Source organism: Phycodurus eques, chromosome 19 (genome assembly GCF_024500275.1).
Source record: "Phycodurus eques isolate BA_2022a chromosome 19, UOR_Pequ_1.1, whole genome shotgun sequence".
In the NCBI taxonomy this organism is placed as follows: Eukaryota; Metazoa; Chordata; class Actinopteri; order Syngnathiformes; family Syngnathidae; genus Phycodurus; species Phycodurus eques.
Window position 1 is genome coordinate 2,940,547 of NC_084543.1, and position 19,335 is coordinate 2,959,881.

General features: G+C 45.1%; 1 protein-coding gene across 5 annotated transcripts; it reads left to right on the plus strand.

Annotated features, from left to right (window-relative positions):
- Positions 1–2,794: 2,794 nt before the first annotated feature.
- ppm1bb (protein phosphatase, Mg2+/Mn2+ dependent, 1Bb) lies at positions 2,795–19,126 on the plus strand. Of its 5 annotated transcripts, none has more exons than XM_061706522.1 (7): positions 2,795–3,214; positions 10,157–10,999; positions 12,881–12,998; positions 13,082–13,193; positions 13,973–14,030; positions 14,579–18,220; positions 18,355–19,126. In XM_061706522.1, exons 2-6 carry the CDS (start codon positions 10,169–10,171, stop codon positions 14,888–14,890), a joined length of 1,431 nt encoding a protein of 476 aa, XP_061562506.1. In that variant the 5' UTR covers positions 2,795–3,214; positions 10,157–10,168; the 3' UTR covers positions 14,891–18,220; positions 18,355–19,126. The 5 variants fall into 5 exon arrangements, with proteins under 5 accessions (XP_061562506.1, XP_061562505.1, XP_061562509.1 ...); XM_061706521.1 differs by having other exon boundaries at positions 2,795–3,208; XM_061706525.1 differs by having other exon boundaries at positions 2,797–3,208; positions 17,935–18,220.
- The last annotated feature ends 209 nt before the right edge of the window (positions 19,127–19,335 follow it).

Genomic DNA, 19,335 nt, shown 5'->3' on the forward strand with positions numbered 1-19,335 from the left:
ATTTTGGTATTTCCAGATGTCACTTTAGTTCTCTTTTTTTTTTTTTTTTTACAGCTGTTGTATTCCTTACGTGTAAACCCTGGCAAAGCTGGGAATGAACAAGCAGAAGATTGCAGTAATGACGTGACCCAGAAGTCCTGGCGGCAGGCTGAAAATGAGAGTGGAGATGAGGAGGCCTCCCTCCCATCCAGTCAAGGGGGTATTTAACAGCAGGGTGTGTGTGGGTCACATTTTTAGGAGTGTGTGTGCTCTCTTTGCTCTGGATTACACATAACGCTTTTTTTTTTTTTTTTTTTTTTTTTTTTTTAATTTACTCTCCTCAGCTTTTGAAGATGGTCAGAAGACAATAACCCTCTCGCACCCCGATTTCTGGACCAGGTGGCTAAACCAATCACACGCCACCCTCAGCGGGCCACTTTACCGGATGAGAAGTGTGTGTGTATGTGTGTGTGTGTGTGTTGGCGGAATAAAAAGGGGGACAAACGACAACAAAAGAGTTTAATATTCGAGATAAGCTGTGATTGAACATCCAGCGAGATCAGAGCGGAATGATCAAATTCTGCCACTGATAATCCCTCATCTTGGAAAATTAAATACCACTCGGCTCTAACACGCTTACACACACACATACACTTACACGCACACACTGGCGGAAAAAAAAAGTGGGTCTTAATCTGACCTGTCTCATCACCCCACTTGCTTCCTTGGGGCCGTGTTCTGATATCTGATGAGTTTTTCATAAACAAGACTCAAGTCTAATCCTGCGGGAGGAACACAAAATGACAACGGATAAGCCCCCCCCCCCCCCCTACACACACACGTACGCACACACACACACAGCACTGATATCCAACATGACATCTTTATACGCACATGTATACTTTTTATTTTTTATTTTAAGCTTTAATCTCCTCTGACCAGTCGTATTCACGGCAATCTTATGTCTTTGCTTGGCCTCCGTTTATATTTATGCGACGCGTTCACTGTACTGGGATTAAGACGAAGGGCGTATGTAGTTTTTGGAGTGGTTTACGACACTTCACATTCATATGTCGAATAATGTGACCAAATACAATGCATCATATTCGGCAGAGATGCTGAGTTTGGACGTGCAGATCGCTAGTCGGGTTTGGCCGGAACAAGGTTTGCTCTGACCGACCAATCAGAGGACGGAAAGATGTTATCCAGGCCCAGAGCTCTGGCCCTGTGAAATATGATGATGAAACAAATTAATCCATCCCCGTACAGACCGACGTACAGTATAGCTAATCCGCACACTCATAACAATATGGAACAAATGCAAGTAAAGAGCAACATTTAGCTTGAGTTTCTGTGCTTGTGTAGAGTCTGGATGGCGACCTCAAGTGGACAAATAAATAACTGCACTTCTCTAAAGTATCGCATGTTGACATTGAATTGCATATGATAATTTAAAATGCGTATAAATATGCAGTCAATAAATCTACTTCGCGGATTTTGTCTACTGTGGGGGTTTTCCGGACCGAAACCCCTGCGATAAACCAGGGATTACTGTACACATTGTATATTTAAAACCACATAGTTTAGCCTTTCAGTCTCAATGCTAACACTGCATAGGATATATGTTGCGGCGCCTCAACCCTTTAAGCAACAGACACAAAGGGTATGTTGCAGTACTCACAGTCATATATTCTTTATCCTCTGCGTAGAATCACTAATATTAGTGCCGTACTGGTGAATCGAGAGGAGTTAGACGTCACAATGAACAGTATATCCGTCTGTCCTATACTGCCCCCAGGTGGCCAAGGTGGATACACCAGAAAGAGCAGCACAACGGCCATTCAATTGATGCAGTGTGACAAAAACGGTTGAATTCTTGTTAATTCGATTTAATTATGTCATTATTGTATGTTTCTCATAACATAAGGCCCCACTGTAGCTGTATATCAATATAGTGCTGGTTCTCAAGACCCTGAGCATATTAGATTGACATGGCAAAACATTCAGGCTGAAATCTGATTGGACAAAAAAAATCCAGCATCCACATGTATTACTAAAAGCAGGGACGCCAAGAGAAACGCTGTGAAATCAAGAGAATAGACTGTTGGGGATAAATGAATCCAATTTAAAGGGAGCAAATGTTAGAATTCAAATGTAAATGTAGTTCAGTGCTAGAATTAAAATGTAAATGTAGTTCAGTGCGTCTCATAGTGTTTTTAGCCCTGAGCTGCTCAATACATTTGCCACATCTCTTGTATTGGATGGCACAACCTTGTGCTCAGCAGTGATTACATGCGTCTATTTGCATGATGAAGCAGGCAGGGCAATGTTCAAAATGTTGCAATTTGTCCCGGTCGAGGGTGCAGCTGCCTGAGCGAAAATGAGCAAAGTCAAATGCATGACTCAAGCCATTTTTCAACATGTGAGCGAGGCGCTTCATTTTGTAGTGTCAGGACCTTCCGGTGGTCGAACGTGTCGCAATCTAGAAACTTTTGAAACACATCAAAGCTTCCAACACAACTTCCATGATCCTTTGAAGTTTTTTTTTTTTTTTTTAAACTTCAAAGTTGAGGGCCAGTTTTCAAACCGCACCCTCGGGGGCGCTGATGTTTTCGCCCCCGTTTTGCCGCCTCTCCGGTGCACGAAGGTATTATTGAACGAGCGCGTTGCGATGCGTCAGTTAATAGACCAATGAGCGTGTCGCCTTCAGCTAATTGACACGGAAGCCAGCAAATTAGCTGACGTCTCAGCCTTTGGGATTTTTCAGCCAATCGGCTAACGCGTACCCAAAAATAACACCTCCTCTTGTTCAGCACCCAAAGTCGAAGGATAGCTCTGCTGCTTTTGTGGGCCTTTCAATTGAGGAGTGTTACATTTGTCACTGTTGTATGATATTGCCCTCTTCTCAGTTCCCCTTCTTTCTTTTCTTTTTTTTTTTTAATCTGAATTTTATTACATTCAAGTGCTGAGGGGGGACCGAAGTGGCGTCAAACATGCGTGAAAATCAACGCCATCCAAGCAGGGAACCACCGAGAGAGGATTTAACGCCGCTCATCTGAGGCCAACCGAGAATTATTATTATTGCCCCCAACACCCGACCCCCCCCCCCTCCCTCCTCGGTCAAATAAGGAAACTTAGCTTAGCGTTAGCTCAGCATAGAAGCTTCTAGAGGGCTTTTCGTCGACGCGAATCCAGCAAAGATTGGATCCGGGACCCGCGGAACGACGGGGTAAGCGTAAGTAGCTCCCATGCTAAGTAAGCCTATGTGTGTGTGTGTGTGTGCTAACGCGTTAGCTTTGGAGTTTGACATTGTCAATCCTCCGTAGGCCTTTCCGCACCTTCACGGGACCGTTTGAGTCAATTCCACGTTCAAGTCAATTCGTTTGACCACGTAAATGCGGCTTTGAATGAGCGTAAACGTGTGTGTTTTAACGTCGGGGCCTAGCAGAGCGTGAAAAGCCTTTTAGCGACAGCGTGAAGTTTTCAAAGTTACTGCACCCCTCCTCCCCTCGTCCTGCCGCCGTCATAAACTGCCGCCGTTGCTCCAATTGAAAGCTCCTTTTAAAAAAATTTTTTTTTATCCGTAGTGGGGTTGACGTGAGTGGGCTAAGCTATGTTGTGGCAATAAAGCTCATTTTCGCCGGGGGGAGGGGGTGGGGGTTGACCGACGGCTGCTACAAATGACAGTTAGGTGGATTTCTTTGGGTCATTGTCAGTTGTTAGCAGGTTAGCTTAGCCGCCAGGTTGTAACAGGGCTGAGATTACACTTGCACCAGACACACACACACTATGTAAAAATACACAGTGGTACCTTGAGATACGAATTTAAGTCATTCCGTGACCAGGCGATTAAGTCAAAACACTAGTATCGCAAGTCATCTTTCCCCATTGAAATGAATGGAAGTGCCATCAATATGTTACGGCCTCCCACAAAACCAAATATTTGATTGTAGCACAACATGTTTGTTTAATAGGTCTGTTCACGAATCGGTGACGACCTGAATTGGCATTCTAGTCCTCGGGGGGGGGGAACAAAACGCTGAGTCAAACTTTTGGGGATTTGAATCACAGTGAATCAAATAACAATACCGAATTCTGACAAGAGCTGCACCTGCTGCCACGCTGCATTTACTTAAAACACCAAGATCTTTCACCATTTTTAGCCTTTTTTATGGCCGATGTCATTTAGACTTATAGTTTAGGCCAAAATTCGGAGACGTTGACTTGTCAAAATTACCGTGACGTCAAATGGTGTCATTTTCCCTAAAAGCGCGACTTAACTAGCGCAAATCGAACATTATTATATAAGAAGAGTCATGTGGGCAGTAAAACGTCTCAAAATTATTCAAGGGAAGCTCTGGATCGCTACTTGCAGTGGTGGAAGTTAACAATTGATCAGCTGGTAAAGTAAGGTGCATTAAGTGCAGCATATGTATTTAAAAAAAATACATCATCATATAAGTTTATCACCCTGCTTTTTCCGGCGTTAACCCCACGCATTTGGAGGTATCGTAGTACAAAAAAACACGGATAGGTGTGTTTGTCACCAAATAGTTTCTTTTATGTTCTATGGAAAAAATCTTCAAGTAGGTAAATTTGTAAATGGCACATGCTAAAAGAGTCACTATAAGGATAATAATTCTTAGCAGTGGTTAATAATTGTGATACACCAACTGTAAGAACAGACCTAATGTAGATTATTAGCTTGTTTTGTGGGCTAGCAAAGCATTCCAACACCAAATGCCACATGTCACATACTAACTTGCCACCATATATTCCGTTTATATATTTAGCGACACATTGCATTCCGCATTACACACATCTCAAGCTCTCCCTTTATAGGGTGACTATATTTGGTAAAATCCATGAAATGCAATCTGTACTGTAGCGAGCCTCATCCGCTTGATATGGCGATAGCCACACAAGCTGAAACATAACTTAAAACGGTGTGGCTTTCTGGTATAATTTGAGGATAATTTCTTTCACATTAATTTGACCAAGCAGAGGCTAATGTGAGTAGCATGTAGCTGAAAGCCTCAGAGAATCTTGAGTACGAACTTCTTTCCTTTTCCGTCACACGTCTTAAAAGGATGAGTACTTTTACTGAATTTCTGGCGTGGCGATTTGCCATAATTAAAAATTAAAAGCAAATGTCAATGCGATTGCCTTTCACAGGGCTCCTTCTCATACGGAAATAATGTGAAAATGGTCTCATTCGTTTTGTCAGTTTCTGAGTTGGAACTATACTTGTTAGACATCTTTTTTGAAAAAAAGTCATTAGGGGGATCCGAAATGTCGCTAAATGTAGCGACGGAACAAGTTGGCAACACGGGTTCTGCTTTGGTTAACTAGCTCTTCTCAGTTTACACCCATGTTGTTAGTGTAAGCAGTGCATCTCAGCGATGGCAGTGTTTAAACTACAGAAGTTACGAAATAAAATTGTCTTGACAAACCTTGTCTTTCCAAATTAAATTAACTGATAAAACGTATTGATTGCGCAGCCCTGCAACAGTGCTTAATCAATGTTTTAAAAAGTATCGGTGTATGCACATTTCGGGGCTCCGTGACATCACCTGGCATTGGGCGCGTGCGCCACACCTTGCTTGCTGGCCGATAAAGCCGTGGTGCACAGACAAAAGATGCTGATTAAAAAAAAGAAAATAAAAAAACACTTGACGCGTCATGGCGGCTGAGCAAGCAACAAGTCAGTTAGCAAAAAGTGCTTTCACCCACGAAGTGTCTTAATTTATCAGGTTTGCTACAATAAAAGCCAGACTAAGTGATATATAAACACCTCAAGGCATGTAAGTAGAGTGTGTATTCACCTGCGGAAAATGTCAGATGGCGGAAAGGAGATAAAGAAGCATGTAGTGATTTGAAATCTATTTGGGGATTGGCGGATGACGCGGAAGTTGTTTGTGGTTATAGACAGGCCTGCTGTTCTAGCACCATGTCGCGTTGTAGTCTATTAAAACCTATTGTAGTATGAAGGAGACGGGTGCGCTAGTTAAACCCTGTTGTCGCTTGGAGGCCGGCCACCTTCAAATGGCGGACCGCGGTCCGGGTCTGGCCTACGGCTGCCACAAACGATTATTTTGATAGTCGACTAGTCACCGCTAATTTTTGCGATTGAGTCGGGCCGAAACCCCCTATGTCCAAATTTGGTCAGTTCCATATTTTTTCCAAGTTTTGAAAATAGCTTGCGCTCTTAGACCATGCATTGCAAACCCTTTGCAACCGGACCCCTCAGAATTTTAATTGAAGTGCCCTGTTATACGGTTAGGTGAATGGTGGAGAACGGTTTCTATGTTGTGGGTATTCGTGCACAAGGAATGTTTTTTTTTAACAAAACAACCCCAAAACAATGGTGTGATATCATGTTACATTATGTACAATTTAATTTACAATTTTGAATTTAAAAAGTGTGAGAAATTATAAAATGAAATAATTTTCAATTATTGAAATAATTTGAAATCAACTTGTGACATCTTGTAACAACTTTAGTCACATTTTGTATTTTTAAATTTAAAAAGTGTGTGCTATCGTTCAGCATTTAAAAATTTTCTGCTAACCTTTTGAGGCAGGTAGTGAGAATTGTAACCAAACCAAAAAAAAAACAACAACCCAACATTTTCTCTAACGATAAGCGGTTCAGAAAATGGATGGATGAAATTCCTATAGCTTAATGGCTTAATGCTACAATATAATGTGAACCGCCATAGGGTGTGCTAATGGACATAAGCATAGATGTTACAGTAATTATAATCCTTCAAACAGCTGCTACTTTACCCACACGGTGTAGCAACACGTACACACAAGAGCATACAACTACACATTGCAAACATATATTTGAAACATGGTACTGTATTATACTGAATGGGACTTGCTCTTCTTCTTGCTGTTAGTCACGCTGCGTCTCTTCCAGCAGACCTTAGTACGGCCTGGCATATTGTGGCACAATGTGGTACAACATTGAAGACACACATCTGTATTCTGTTGAAAAAAGATGGCCTAGAAAGCCACAATCTACCAGGTGTTCATTGTATGTCAAAGTGTGGGAGACCTCCAAACAAATTAGTCATCAGAATTAGCGCCCAAAAGCTTTAATGCTAACCGCAGCTCCTCTTTAGCGCAACACAATCCGCAGCGTTACGTAATCTCCCCCAAACCCAACCTTCCACTTCCCTCTTCGTAGTCACTACTTTTTGGCAGACAAGCGTCTGGGGGTGGGTTTTGGGGTTGAGCCGCGGTCACAGTGCAGGTGACGAGATGTTTTTGAAGGGCTAAGCGGTCGCTTTGCGGACTTCCTGGTGTCAAGATGTGTCGTCGTAACGTCGCGTGTTTATTTTGACCGCGCTTCTGCGCGTTGTCTCCTTTCAGAACTTTTTAAAGGCAGGATGATGCAATGCCCTTTCCTTCTCGTGTGTGTGTGTGTCATTGAATGAAGCTAAGCCTGGATGTTTGCGCTGCAGGGTGGGTGGTTGCTAGGTGACGGCAGGGTGTTTGTTTTATTTTTAGCCGGAATCACTGCCGGCGCGAACATACCAGATTTCTGCACTCGCGTTCTTCCCGACGTCGCCCGGACGCTGAGAGGTGGGGGGGATTCGTTTTCCACAATGGCGGCATGGACAACCGTCCCGCCCTGGCCGTGAAACCTAAAGCGGCTCCGGTGTATTAATAGAGATTCTTCTCTCTCTCTCACACACATACACACACACACACACACACACACACACACACACACACACACTCCAATGAAAACAATTGTAGTCGCTCATTTCGTGTAGCGGCTGCCTTTTTTGGGCACATGCCCGCCATGCATGGGAGGTAAAACACCAGCAAGAAAATCAATATGTCAGATTGATTTCAATATGTCAGATTGATTTTCTAATGGTGCATAAAACTTTTTATTTTGGGCACCATATTTCAAAATGTCGTGCAGTGAAATTGCTATCCAATATATTCAAGTTGATCATTATTGATATTTCTTTCTGAATGAATGAATTTATAGAATTTTTAAATGATGTACAGCTAGATCTGGATGAAATCGTTTTAACATCTCAGATTATTTTTATTTAGTTTTTTTTTTAAAGAATCTGATTTCCGACTTATTTTTATAAGTGACCTTCCTGGATTTGCTTTTTTTTTTTCTCCGGATAGAACATTTATTTGTCTCAACTTCCACAGAAATAATATGCTAAAAGTGCTTCCTTTAGTCAATACGAATGTAAACACAATCCTTAATATATTTACAAATTAACACAATACAATTAAACAGTCAAACTGTGCGATTTGGCTTTAGGTACATTTTGTTTGAGAGAAGAGAGGAGAGGCGAAGCAGCAGTAAAACAGGCCAAAATCCACATGTCAAGGTGTGAGGCAGGTCAAGAGACTAGTTCCATAAACTAATTGTGGTTTAACCAAATCAGAGAGTGTCGGACTAGGTTTTAAGTCTGGATTTAGACATTTCTACAGAGGTAGCCCCTCGAATTTCTGTGGGTAGGTCATTCCAGAGTAATGGCGTCTGAATCGGGAATGCTCACGAACCTGCTCCTGGCTTCTCTCTAGCTCTCGGAGCCACCAAAAGACCATCGTTGAAGTCTGACATCGACTTGATCCGATGCCATATTCCCACCCTGATATTTCCCCAACTCGTCAGGTAGAGTTCTGACCCACTGCTGACGCTCCGGCGTGACGCTGGGTTTCCTGGCCAACTTGGCTAATAGCATTAGCCACCCCGCATGGCTCTGTGTGTACGGGAAGAGGCTTTTACAGACAGCGCTGTAATCCTCCACCTCCCCTCTTGCTCCTCCTCAGCGATCCTTGTCTTTATTGTCAGGAACTCTGTTAAGTCATTAAAAGCACTCAATCACTTACGAAGCGTTAAAGTCCTGCCAAAACAAAACAAGCAGATGACTTACGGAGGCCTCATTTGGACGGATACTTGGGTAATGTTTCAAATACTGGTGGTGGTGTAACGCGTCTTTGTTTTTGTACTGGAGTTTAGAGATTCTTCCGCACTACTTTCTGCCTTCACTGTGGCAAACTGGCGTTAACGGTGGAGCCGGCATTTATCTGCCTGTGCCTTTCAGCCAGAACGTTGACAGACAATTTTGAAACAACGGGGATAACTTCCCACTGTGTTCGCGGCTTCCCGTATCACTCCGAAGCGGGACGTTGACATGCCTTCACACAGCCGTTGCGGCTTCACGCTTGTACCTAATTAGATGCGTGGTGAGTTTTAAGCCAGGGTGCGGGCCAGCGACAATTGCTTTCAACACAAAGGGACGTGGGCAGTGAATGACGGATGGCAAACCTCAGGTCTGGTTGTGCCAGACGGCATTCAAACTCCTGTTACTACATAATAAAAGGTGAATATTTGAGTTTTTAACAACTAACTGATTACAAAAAAGAAATAAAAAAAGAATTGCTGAATCAGTGAGCAGTGAAAATAAAATAAATGGGGAAACATTATCTATAAAATGATTGGCCCTGCATTTGATAATTTGATAACTCGTTTTAAACAGAAGTCAAGGAAACGTGGCAAGCTTTCGCACGCCACATAAAATGATGGAAAATGACGCCTGTGGGCTAAGGCACAGGTATCAAACTCAAGGCAGGAGGGCGAATCGTGATCAATAAAGCCATTGAAAGTGCACTGGCGTCTATGTCTAACCTCGACCACTTTTTGGGGCATTACAATACGTTCTAACTAGCGGTGGTCGGTCATATTGAATTAGCTAACATCGATTCGATTTGTGATTGTAGACATGCTGTTGTACCCCAGTTGTTCTTTGCAGTAGACACATTGCACTTTGTTATCTTTGGAGATTCTTTCTTTAACGCACTCCTTCCTCCTGACTTGCCACCATTGAACCAACTTATTTCTTCACAGAGTGGAGCATGAGTCCGCAGTTACATTTTAGTCAGGTGTGAAAAAATGGTCACTGTGAAGCTTAGAAACAGAGATTTTGCTTAGATTTTTAAATATATTTGTTTTTGGACTCAAATTGCTCGAGTTATTCGATTAATCGTTTCAGCCCTACCGTATGTAATATGAGGAGGTGACTACTGTTCTGTTTTTCACAGTCATAACGACGAGGTGACCTGTGACAAAAATGAATCTTGGGTGTCTGTTTTTGACGTTTTGTGGCTTCTCTCCCTGGTTGGTCTTCAGCTGTAGGCAGCGATGGGTGCTTTCCTGGACAAGCCGAAGACTGAGAAGCACAGCGCCCACGGCGACGGCAACGGCCTCCGCTACGGCCTGAGTTCCATGCAGGGCTGGCGGGTGGAGATGGAGGACGCCCACACGGCCGTGGTCGGCCTCCCCCACGGACTCAGCGACTGGTCCTTCTTCGCGGTTTACGACGGCCACGCCGGCTCCCGAGTGGCCAACTATTGCTCGGGCCATTTGCTGGAGCACATCCTGTCCGGCGGCGCCGAGTTCGGGTCGGGACCCGGCTCCGTGGAGGGCGTGAAGGACGGTATCCGCGCCGGCTTCCTGAAAATCGACGAGTACATGCGTAGCTTCTCTGACCTGCGGCAGGGCCTGGACCGCAGCGGCTCCACGGCGGTGTGCGTGCTCCTCAGCCCCAGCCACCTCTACTTCATTAACTGCGGAGACTCGCGGGCCGTGCTGAGCCGAGACACCAAGGTGGGCTTCTCCACGCAGGACCACAAGCCCTGCAACCCCCGCGAGAAGGAGCGCATCCAGAAGGCCGGCGGCTCGGTCATGATCCAGAGGGTAAACGGCTCTCTGGCCGTATCCCGGGCCCTGGGGGACTACGACTACAAATGCGTGGATGGCAAAGGCCCCACGGAGCAGCTGGTGAGCCCCGAGCCCGAGGTGTGCGTGCTGGAGCGGGCCGCCGAAGGGGACGAGTTTGTGGTGCTGGCGTGCGACGGCATCTGGGACGTCATGTCCAACGAGGAGCTGTGCGAGTTTGTGCGCTCGCGACTTCTGGTCTGCGAGGACCTGGAGAAGGTGTGCAACTCGGTGGTGGACACCTGCCTGCACAAGGTAGGCTTAAAAGGCGCACGCCACTCACCGCACTGATTAATCGATGAGCGATTAATTATCAATCTCTGGCTACCATTTAGAGCAGTTTCACATCCCTTATGTCGTCAATGCACATCTTAAATGTTCGAAAAATCTCACAGTACACCACCAAACAAAAATGTAATCCAAAAAAATATAGTGTACCTTGATTTAAGAGCTTAATTCGTTCTGTGACCAAGCTTGTAATTTAGTAATACTGTCCTTAATTAATGGTGATTTATTTATTTATTTTTCAGATGTAACATTTTTGTTGTTGTAATGAATTTGATAATACGGTGAATTTTCATGTACGTGTACTAACTTGGGGGAGGGTAAGGAGGAGGCTTACGAGCTTGCTGCCTAAATTGCCATAGAAAAAGCAAACTTTTTAACGTTATTGTGCATCTTGTTGCATCAGACAGAACTCCCCGGAGTGGGACGTTGCCTTGTCTCAAATGGGTTTTCACAGCCGTTGCGGCATTGCGCAGTCGGATAATTAGCTGTGTGACGACAGCAGCCAATCTATTCCAGCGACGTAACGTGACAGGCAGAACAATGAAATGCTCTTCCACTAGATGGCAGGCGGTGCAGTTAACCTGGGTATCCACTTGTTGCCATTCATACAACAGAATAATAACTTTGTGTTCAACTAAACGGGCTCAGATTTCACACCCAAGTTTGGAAATTTCTGAGTAATTTGAGACGAGATGGCCATAATTTCAGTATATTCAGCTTTAGAACAAACAGAGAAGAGGGGGGGGGGGGGAATCCCTTTTTGAGGACCATGTCATCATTTTCTGCAAATAAGTTATTTTCATGACAACATTTGGAATTTCTGAGTTATGTTGTCAGTCTGGTTCTGTTGGCTTCATCAAGCCGTGACCTCCAACTCTCACTGGAGCAGTTCGCAGCTGAGTGTGAAGCGGCTGGGATGAGAATCAGCACCTGCAAATCTGAGACCATGGTCCTCAGTCGGAAAAGGGTGGCGTGCCCTCTCCGGGTCGGGGATGAGATCCTGCCCCAAGTGGAGGAGTTCACGTATCTTGGGGTCTTGTTCACGAGTGAGGGAAGAGTGGAACGGGAGATCGACAGTCGGATCGGTGCAGCGACTGCAGTGATGCGGACTTTGTCGAAAGGCGAAGCTCTCAATTTACCGGTCGATCTACGTTCCTACCCTCACCTACGGTCACGAGCTGTGGGTCGTGACCGAAAGAACAAGATCCCGGATACAAGCGGCCGTAATGAGTTTCATCCGCAGGGTGTCCGGGCTCTTCCTTCAAGAAAGGGTGAGAAGCTCGGTCATCCGGGAGGATCTCAGAGTAGAGCCGCTGCTCCTCCACATCGAGAGGAGCCAGATGAGGTGGCTGGGGCATCTGATTCGGATGCCTCCCCGGTGAGGTGTTCCGGGCACGTCCCACCGGGAGGAGACCCCGGGGACGACCCGGGACACGCCGGAGAGACTACGTCCTTCGGCTGGCCTGGGAACGCCTCGGGATCCCCCCGGAAGAGCTGGATGAAGTGGCTGGGGAGAGGGATCTCTGGGCGTCCCTGCTAAAGCTACTGCCCCCGCGACCCGACCTCGGATAAGTGTTAGAAAATGGATGGATGTTGTCAGTTGTTCATACAATTCCAAAATAAAACAATTTTTACTTAAACAGAAAAAGCAATTTCAATGAAACTGATCATTTTGCAATGGTATCATAATTTCTTTTTCCAGCGCTGTATACTTTTTGTGACTTTTTTTGGTTCGATTTTTGCCAATGTAATTATTGGTCAAATAAGGTTGGCAAACGCTGGCCGAGGCTACACTTGGCATCTGGTTGTCTTTTACATCCGGACTGTCCATTGTCTGTCACGTTGCAGGGGAGCAGAGACAACATGAGCGTGGTCTTGGTGTGCTTACCTGGCGCTCCCAAAATCTCCGAGGATGCTGTAAAGAAAGAGGAGGAGTTAGACAAATATCTGGAGGCCCGCGTCGAGGGTCAGCACACGACCACATTTATGCACTCCGCCTCGCCTCAAGACGTCCAACCTGGTTTCTCTTTCTTCTTTTGCGCTTTGTAGAGCTCCTCGCCAACTGCGGCGAGGCCGGAACGCCCGACCTGGTGTCTGTGCTGAGGAGCATCGCCACTGAGAACATCCCCAACCTTCCGCTGGGTGGAGGCCTGGCTAGCAAGTAGGTAGTAACACGGTAACAGTAACAGTAAGGGTCGGGCGATTTTAGCAGTTCACTCGAGTTTATATGTCACGACGAAAGTTAATTCTGGTAAAAATAAATAAATAAATAAATGGAAAATTTGGGAACATTATTTTTCTAAAAAAACACAAACAGCTTTTATGGCTACACCCCATAATAGTTGTTATCACAAGTAGAGGTTCAGCAATTAATCGACAACCAATTGTTTATCAAATTAACTATTTTGTTAATCCATTACTCGTTTAGAGACCTTGTTGAACTTAAAATTGTCCAAATTCTTGGAATTTCAGCCTCTCTCTCTCAACAGTAAATATTCTAATCAGATTTCTGTAGTCGTCCATCAAAGCAGACTGATTATCTTTTTGTTTTTTCAAAACATTTGCCAACATCTGCTTTTATTTTGGGAAAACATTGGTCAACATTTTTTTGCAACATTTTTGCCGATTTTCCGACGAATGCTAGAGACTAAACCAGTAACTGAATCATAATTTATGCTGGTGCATTTTCTGCACTGTCAATTCGAAAAAAATAATGTTTTTGATTTAAGGGATGGAATAGTTTTAAAAAAAATGTAATTCATCATTTAATCGGAAAAATAATTAAGATTAATGGATTATTAAAACAATTACTAGTTGCACCCCTAATCACGAGTAGAGTAATATTATGTTGCTATAAAGCGCCAACTGACCTTCATGATGTCAGTTTGTGTGTGTTGTTGCTAAGTGAGTCACCCTGGTTTTTTTTTTTTTTTTTTGCAGACGCAGCGTGATCGAGGCGGTGTACAACAAGCTGAACCCTCACAAAGAAGAAGAAGGAGTGAGTCTGCATTTCTGTCTTCTTTATTCTTCACCCCCCCCCCCCAAACTCTCACCTCTTCCGCCATGCACATATGCACCCCAGCCAGCGGTGTGTCTTTGTGTTTCTTTGGACTTTGTACCGTGTCGGACGGCACTTACAAGCCCAATGCAGAATGCGTCCAGTTCATTAAGTGAAAGTGTGAGTGACTTCAGCTAGACTGGGTGTGCCGAACACACAAAAATATTTGGCAAAGACGCACTCCTGTCAGTTCCAGCACGATTGTTAGTGTGTGTGTGTTTGTGGTGTCTGTAAGTCTATGTAAGTACTTGTTTCAGTCAGCATGTGTGTCTTAGTGTGTGTCCTGGTGAGTGTGCGTGTGTCTTAGTGAGTAAGTGTTTGTGTCCATTGCTCATTGCAAATATGGCAAAGGGTTGAGGTTCGCAGACTCGAGGCAGCGTGGGCACGACGACGCCGCAGCAGTCGTATTTGTCAGCTAGTGTGTTTGTTTGTGTGTGGCGGTGGCGCCTGCCCCCAGCACAGTCTGACCCCCTGGCGTGTCACCTCAGGCTTGTGCGGGGGGAGAGGAGGAGAGTGAGGAGGGAGAAGGCGGCGGCGGCGGCCCGGCGGCTCACCTGCTGGAGGCGCTGCGCCAGTTCCGCCTGCACCACCGGGACCAGTATCGCGCCGTCCTGGAAGACTCCCTGGCCGCCTACCAGCTGCGTCCCGAGGGAGCGGGCCAGCGCGGGACGACCGACGATGACGACCGGGAGCGAACCGCCTCCCCTCCCTCTCCCCCCTCGCCCCCGCCCTCACCCGCCGCCGCCGAGTCCGACGCCGGCCAGGACGCGCTCGCACCCGAGTCCGATCCCGCCTTTTGACTCCCGTCTTGACCGCTCCTCATCCTCTTCCTCCTCTTTTCCTCTGTCACTTTTTTTGTTACGCTCAATCAGTAGTTAAATAACAACGTCTGTCTGTCTGCTCAAGTTCTGCCTCTTGAGTTGCCACCTGGCGCCCATGACAGCTTCCAGTTCTGCGCTTTCCCTCCTCCTCCTCCCCCCGTTCCCCCCTCCCTCGCTCGCTTGTCACCCAACCAGGCGGCCGTTTTGACACCCGACCGGCTAAAGCTAACCCTCATAGACCTTTTCACCATGATGTCACACGTACTTCCGGGTTGGCAAAAGCGCCGATGGCACCATCAGTAAACAGACCCTTCCGTGTTATCTGACCACTGAGGAAATAGCTTGATGGTGTGAATGATGATTTTTAGCCCTCTTTTCTATCACTGTGGTTTTATTTACCACATGTGGCACAGCAATCAAAAATGAAAATCACTTGGAAGGGGGGTGAAACGCTGCCAATAATTTACATTGCAACAGGTAAGTTGATTCAGAAATGGATGTGATGAAAATTCAGATCATTGAGGGACTGGCTAATAAAATAAGGACCAACGGCACGGACGGGCTCTTTTGACGCTGAAATGTAGCGCGCGCTATCGAGGTGACATTAACTAGAAGGCTAGCCATAACATTTTGCTAAACTACCAAAAAGACAACCCAGGCAAACAAAAAACAAAACATTTTTATACATACCTGTGATAAAATGCCTTCGAGGTTTGGTTTGGTTTGCAGCGGCTACTGCGCCGCCAGGCCGTCTTTCTGTACAAGTATTTACAACAGCCATTGGATTTATCCTCCTCACCCACAGTTTCCACTGGATTCATTCTGCTTTTTTTTTCAGGGGAGACAATTGAGGGGAAAAAACCTGAAACCTTTCGGGCAATATTTGATGGCACAACGCCAAACAAAAGTTATTGTAATCGTTTGGATTCAGGTTAGCAGTAATCATTCGCTTTTGTGCTGCCCAGAAGTACCCTGACGCTGATTGTTAACAAACTCTCTGAAAAGGTCTGTAAGCAAGAGTGGCTACTTATGCAAATAGAACCTTGGCTTTAACAGTATGGGATTTTGCTGACACCCTACACCACCCTCTCCCGCACCTAACTCACAATGGAAGGGGACAAGAACTGCCATTCTGAACACACCCCAACATTTTCTTTTCTCAGAATACTCTTGCGTGCGTGCGTGCGTGCGTTGGTTTGCAAAGTTGCACCGTGTGTGTGTTGCTGAGCAGGCAACCAATCATTGCTGCTGAGATTATTCTTTTGTCAAAACGTTTTTTTAAAGTTAGTTTTAAACTGCAAACTGCCTGTGTGGGTGGGTTGGGGGTTGTCTACCCCCTGCCGCCTTCATGTACAAATGAGCGCCACCTTGAGGCTTCAGTGTTTAAAAACTCCATCCGTGGGAAGGTTAGCACAGCAAGGTTTTTTGTTGTTGTTGTTGTTTTTTTGTTGTTTTTTTTGGGTTAACTGCTAGCGTTAATTTAAGTGAGGCACACACTGATTCAGGTCACGCATGTATCCAAGGCACTTAACAATGTGTGTGTGTTTGTATGTGTGAGCGTGGTTACATGGGGCCAAATCAGTCTCACAAGGTAAACTAATAAAAAATGATTTCAGGTACAGCGCTGTCTTGTGTAAGTGTTTGTGATGACTGCAAACTGTTCCCCAACCGTTATCATCTTCAACATCATCATCATCCGATGTATTCATCTGCAGGCGTCATACTTGACAAATAACACAAGATCAGTATGATTTGTTGCGGTTTGAATGTGATCCAGACACTGAAATGTCATTTTTCCACCTGTTTTAGGGAGCGGAGGGAATTCTGTGATGATGTAGCACGGTGTGTAGTTGAACACCCGACACTGTTTAGAAAGCGATTTACGTCACACCAACTGTCTGTCAAGTTCCATAAGCTTTTAGTTCTTGGTGCAATCGTATATGTTCAGCACTATAAACCACCACCTCAAAGGTTCTTGGACCTCCCAAATACAACTAAAACCGCTTCTTTTTAGCTGCAGTCCACTTTTGCCGGATTCTGTGTAAAATAAAATAAAATAAAATAAAATAAACGTGGATGTCTTTTGACTCGGCTGGCCTGTTTTGTCGAAAACAATTGTCCGCCAAATGTGTTCAACAGAAAAATGGTCATAACCATGTAGTAGAGAATAGACCTGACAAGCATTTAAGAGAATGAGAGATATGATTTGCTGCGCTAAGAAGTGTCTGCCTATTTCTCCTTCGGCGAGGTCATTTATGCACGTGAACAGGCAGTTATCATCTGCCTTATGCAAAATACAAACATTCCAAATCATTATGCATGTTATATTTCTCTCATTTTCCTAAATAGTTGATACAAATGACAGTCAGAATTTTAATTTGTTTTTTAATTTAAACGTTTAGATTTTTTTGTTTGTTTTGAACAAACCTCCAGATAAGTTTTTTTTTTTTTTTAAATCTAAAAAAAAAAAAAAAAAAGCTTCCAAATGATTACGCGCAATGGAGTTTCAAGACTGTTGGCAGCTTTCCGTCCGCATGCATGACTCCGTCAGGCGGCACCTCCTTGCTGACGTCGCAGCTTTGTTGGCATGTGGTGGCCTTCAGCCAACCGTCCACTACTCCTTCCATCTGGGCCACCCAGGCTTGCACGCTGCTAGTCAACTAATCAGTTCAACCCCAAGGGCGAAAGGCTAAAAAGGGGGATAAAGGTCACGGCTATGGCGCGGATTTCGGTTAGGAGGAGACATTTTATACTATAATATTCCTATAAAAGACGCTGCAATTGACTGTGTAAAAGCGATAGAGAAGGTCTTTCTGCTTGATAATCTTCTGAGGAAAGGTGGCCCCGCCCGTACCTGTTTTTAAGTCTCAACAGGTGTCCTCGTGATGCTCGGCGAGGTGAGTCACCGTCGCAGGTCGTGCGTCCCAATTTCCGACTCTGAGGCGTTTCACCGCAACTCGGCAACGTTTAAAGCCGCCCTCGAAACTAACGCACAACCCCTCCCGTCTCTTTTACCCGCCCAGTGTGCCAGCGAACTGGAAGACCCCTGGTAGCCGTGGCGACCGTCCGCATCCCCTCCACCCGGTGCTCGATGGCATCCGCCCCGTGGAGGAGCAGCAGGAGGAGGAGTCCCTCCATGGCGCCATGTTCTTTTTCCACTTCAAGGGGACTTTTGGTGTGTGTTGGAGTGTATGCCGGATGTGCGCGTGTGTGTTTGCTGCGGCGGGACGACGACACGTACACACATGCAGACCGCTTCAAACTGGGAGGGAAATTGTCAAGAGTTTTATGAACTGAAGCATTGTGATGGTAGAGATGATTTTTACCATTAAGTTTTTTTTGTGTTTTTTTTTTTTTTTTCTCTTTCTTTCTTGAATGTTGACATCTGACTTCACAATGACACGAGGACCGTGTATGTTTTTTTTGTGTGTTTGTCAAGAAAGGCTGAGAGAAGATGGTGGATAAAGACTTTGTACGCAATTCTGCTGGACTTTACGGGGGGGTTATTTTCCCCCTTCAACGCCACACACACACACACACGACCACGTCCACCTGTGCACGTACTGTATGTGTTGTGCCACCCTCACAGGCCGCACTGCATGAGGACTAGACGTTCAAGTACATGTCATTGATTGATTGACACACACTCCCCCCCCCCCCAACCCCCCCAGCAGCTTCTCGAGTGATTGGCTGATCTCTTGTCTTTGTGTCATCGTCACAGTGATGATAAACGGGCAAGAAGAAAAGGCAGGATGGACATAATGGATGTGGGTAAGAGTTGAAAGGGTGTTTTCGAGTATAGTATCACTGGTTGGACTTTGATTGTTGGTGAGGGGGGTGTGGGACCCTGCCCACCCCCCTTTACTAGCACACCTGGAAGCACACATGGCGGCAGGTTTTTTTTTTCCCTCCAAAATTTAACATTTTTTTTTTTTTTTTTTTTTGTTTGTTTAAATGTTGTCCATGAGGTTCCTTAGCTGCTCGCTTCGTAGAGTGAGTGACGTGGTCATTTAAAAAAAAATATCCAGTATGTTTCTGGTTCTCATGTTTGTATTGCTGTTGTTTGTTTGCACTCAACGTTTGATTACAGAAAAAGCGTCTATATATGAAATAAAACGAGGGGGGAACCCCGCCACGGACAACTACCCGACGTCCTTTTCTGCTGCGGAAGGAAATGCAGTGGGTGTTTTCAAAATAAAAAATGAGAGGTCAGTGTTTGAGTATCACCGTGAGAGATGTTTTGATCACACTTTTGTTGTTACATTTTGTGGAACCTTTGTTATAAGAAATCCTTTACATTTTGGTGCAAATTGGAGAAAAAAATGCACATTCAATAGTTTTTTTCCCCACTGGATTCATGATAAACCCCCCGTTATGCATAAAGGTAGAGTCCTTTATCGCATGTCCCACGACTCCCCTCATTT

Excerpts from the sequence above, each read along its gene's own strand:
- ppm1bb (XM_061706522.1), top strand. The coding sequence starts at position 10,169 with ATGGGTGCTTTCCTGGACAAGCCGAAGACTGAGAAGCACAGCGCCCAC. Across the intron at positions 12,999-13,081 it reads TCTGGAGGCCCGCGTCGAGG|AGCTCCTCGCCAACTGCGGC; the intron begins GTCAGCACACGA and ends TGCGCTTTGTAG. Across the intron at positions 13,194-13,972 it reads GGTGGAGGCCTGGCTAGCAA|ACGCAGCGTGATCGAGGCGG; the intron begins GTAGGTAGTAAC and ends TTTTTTTTGCAG.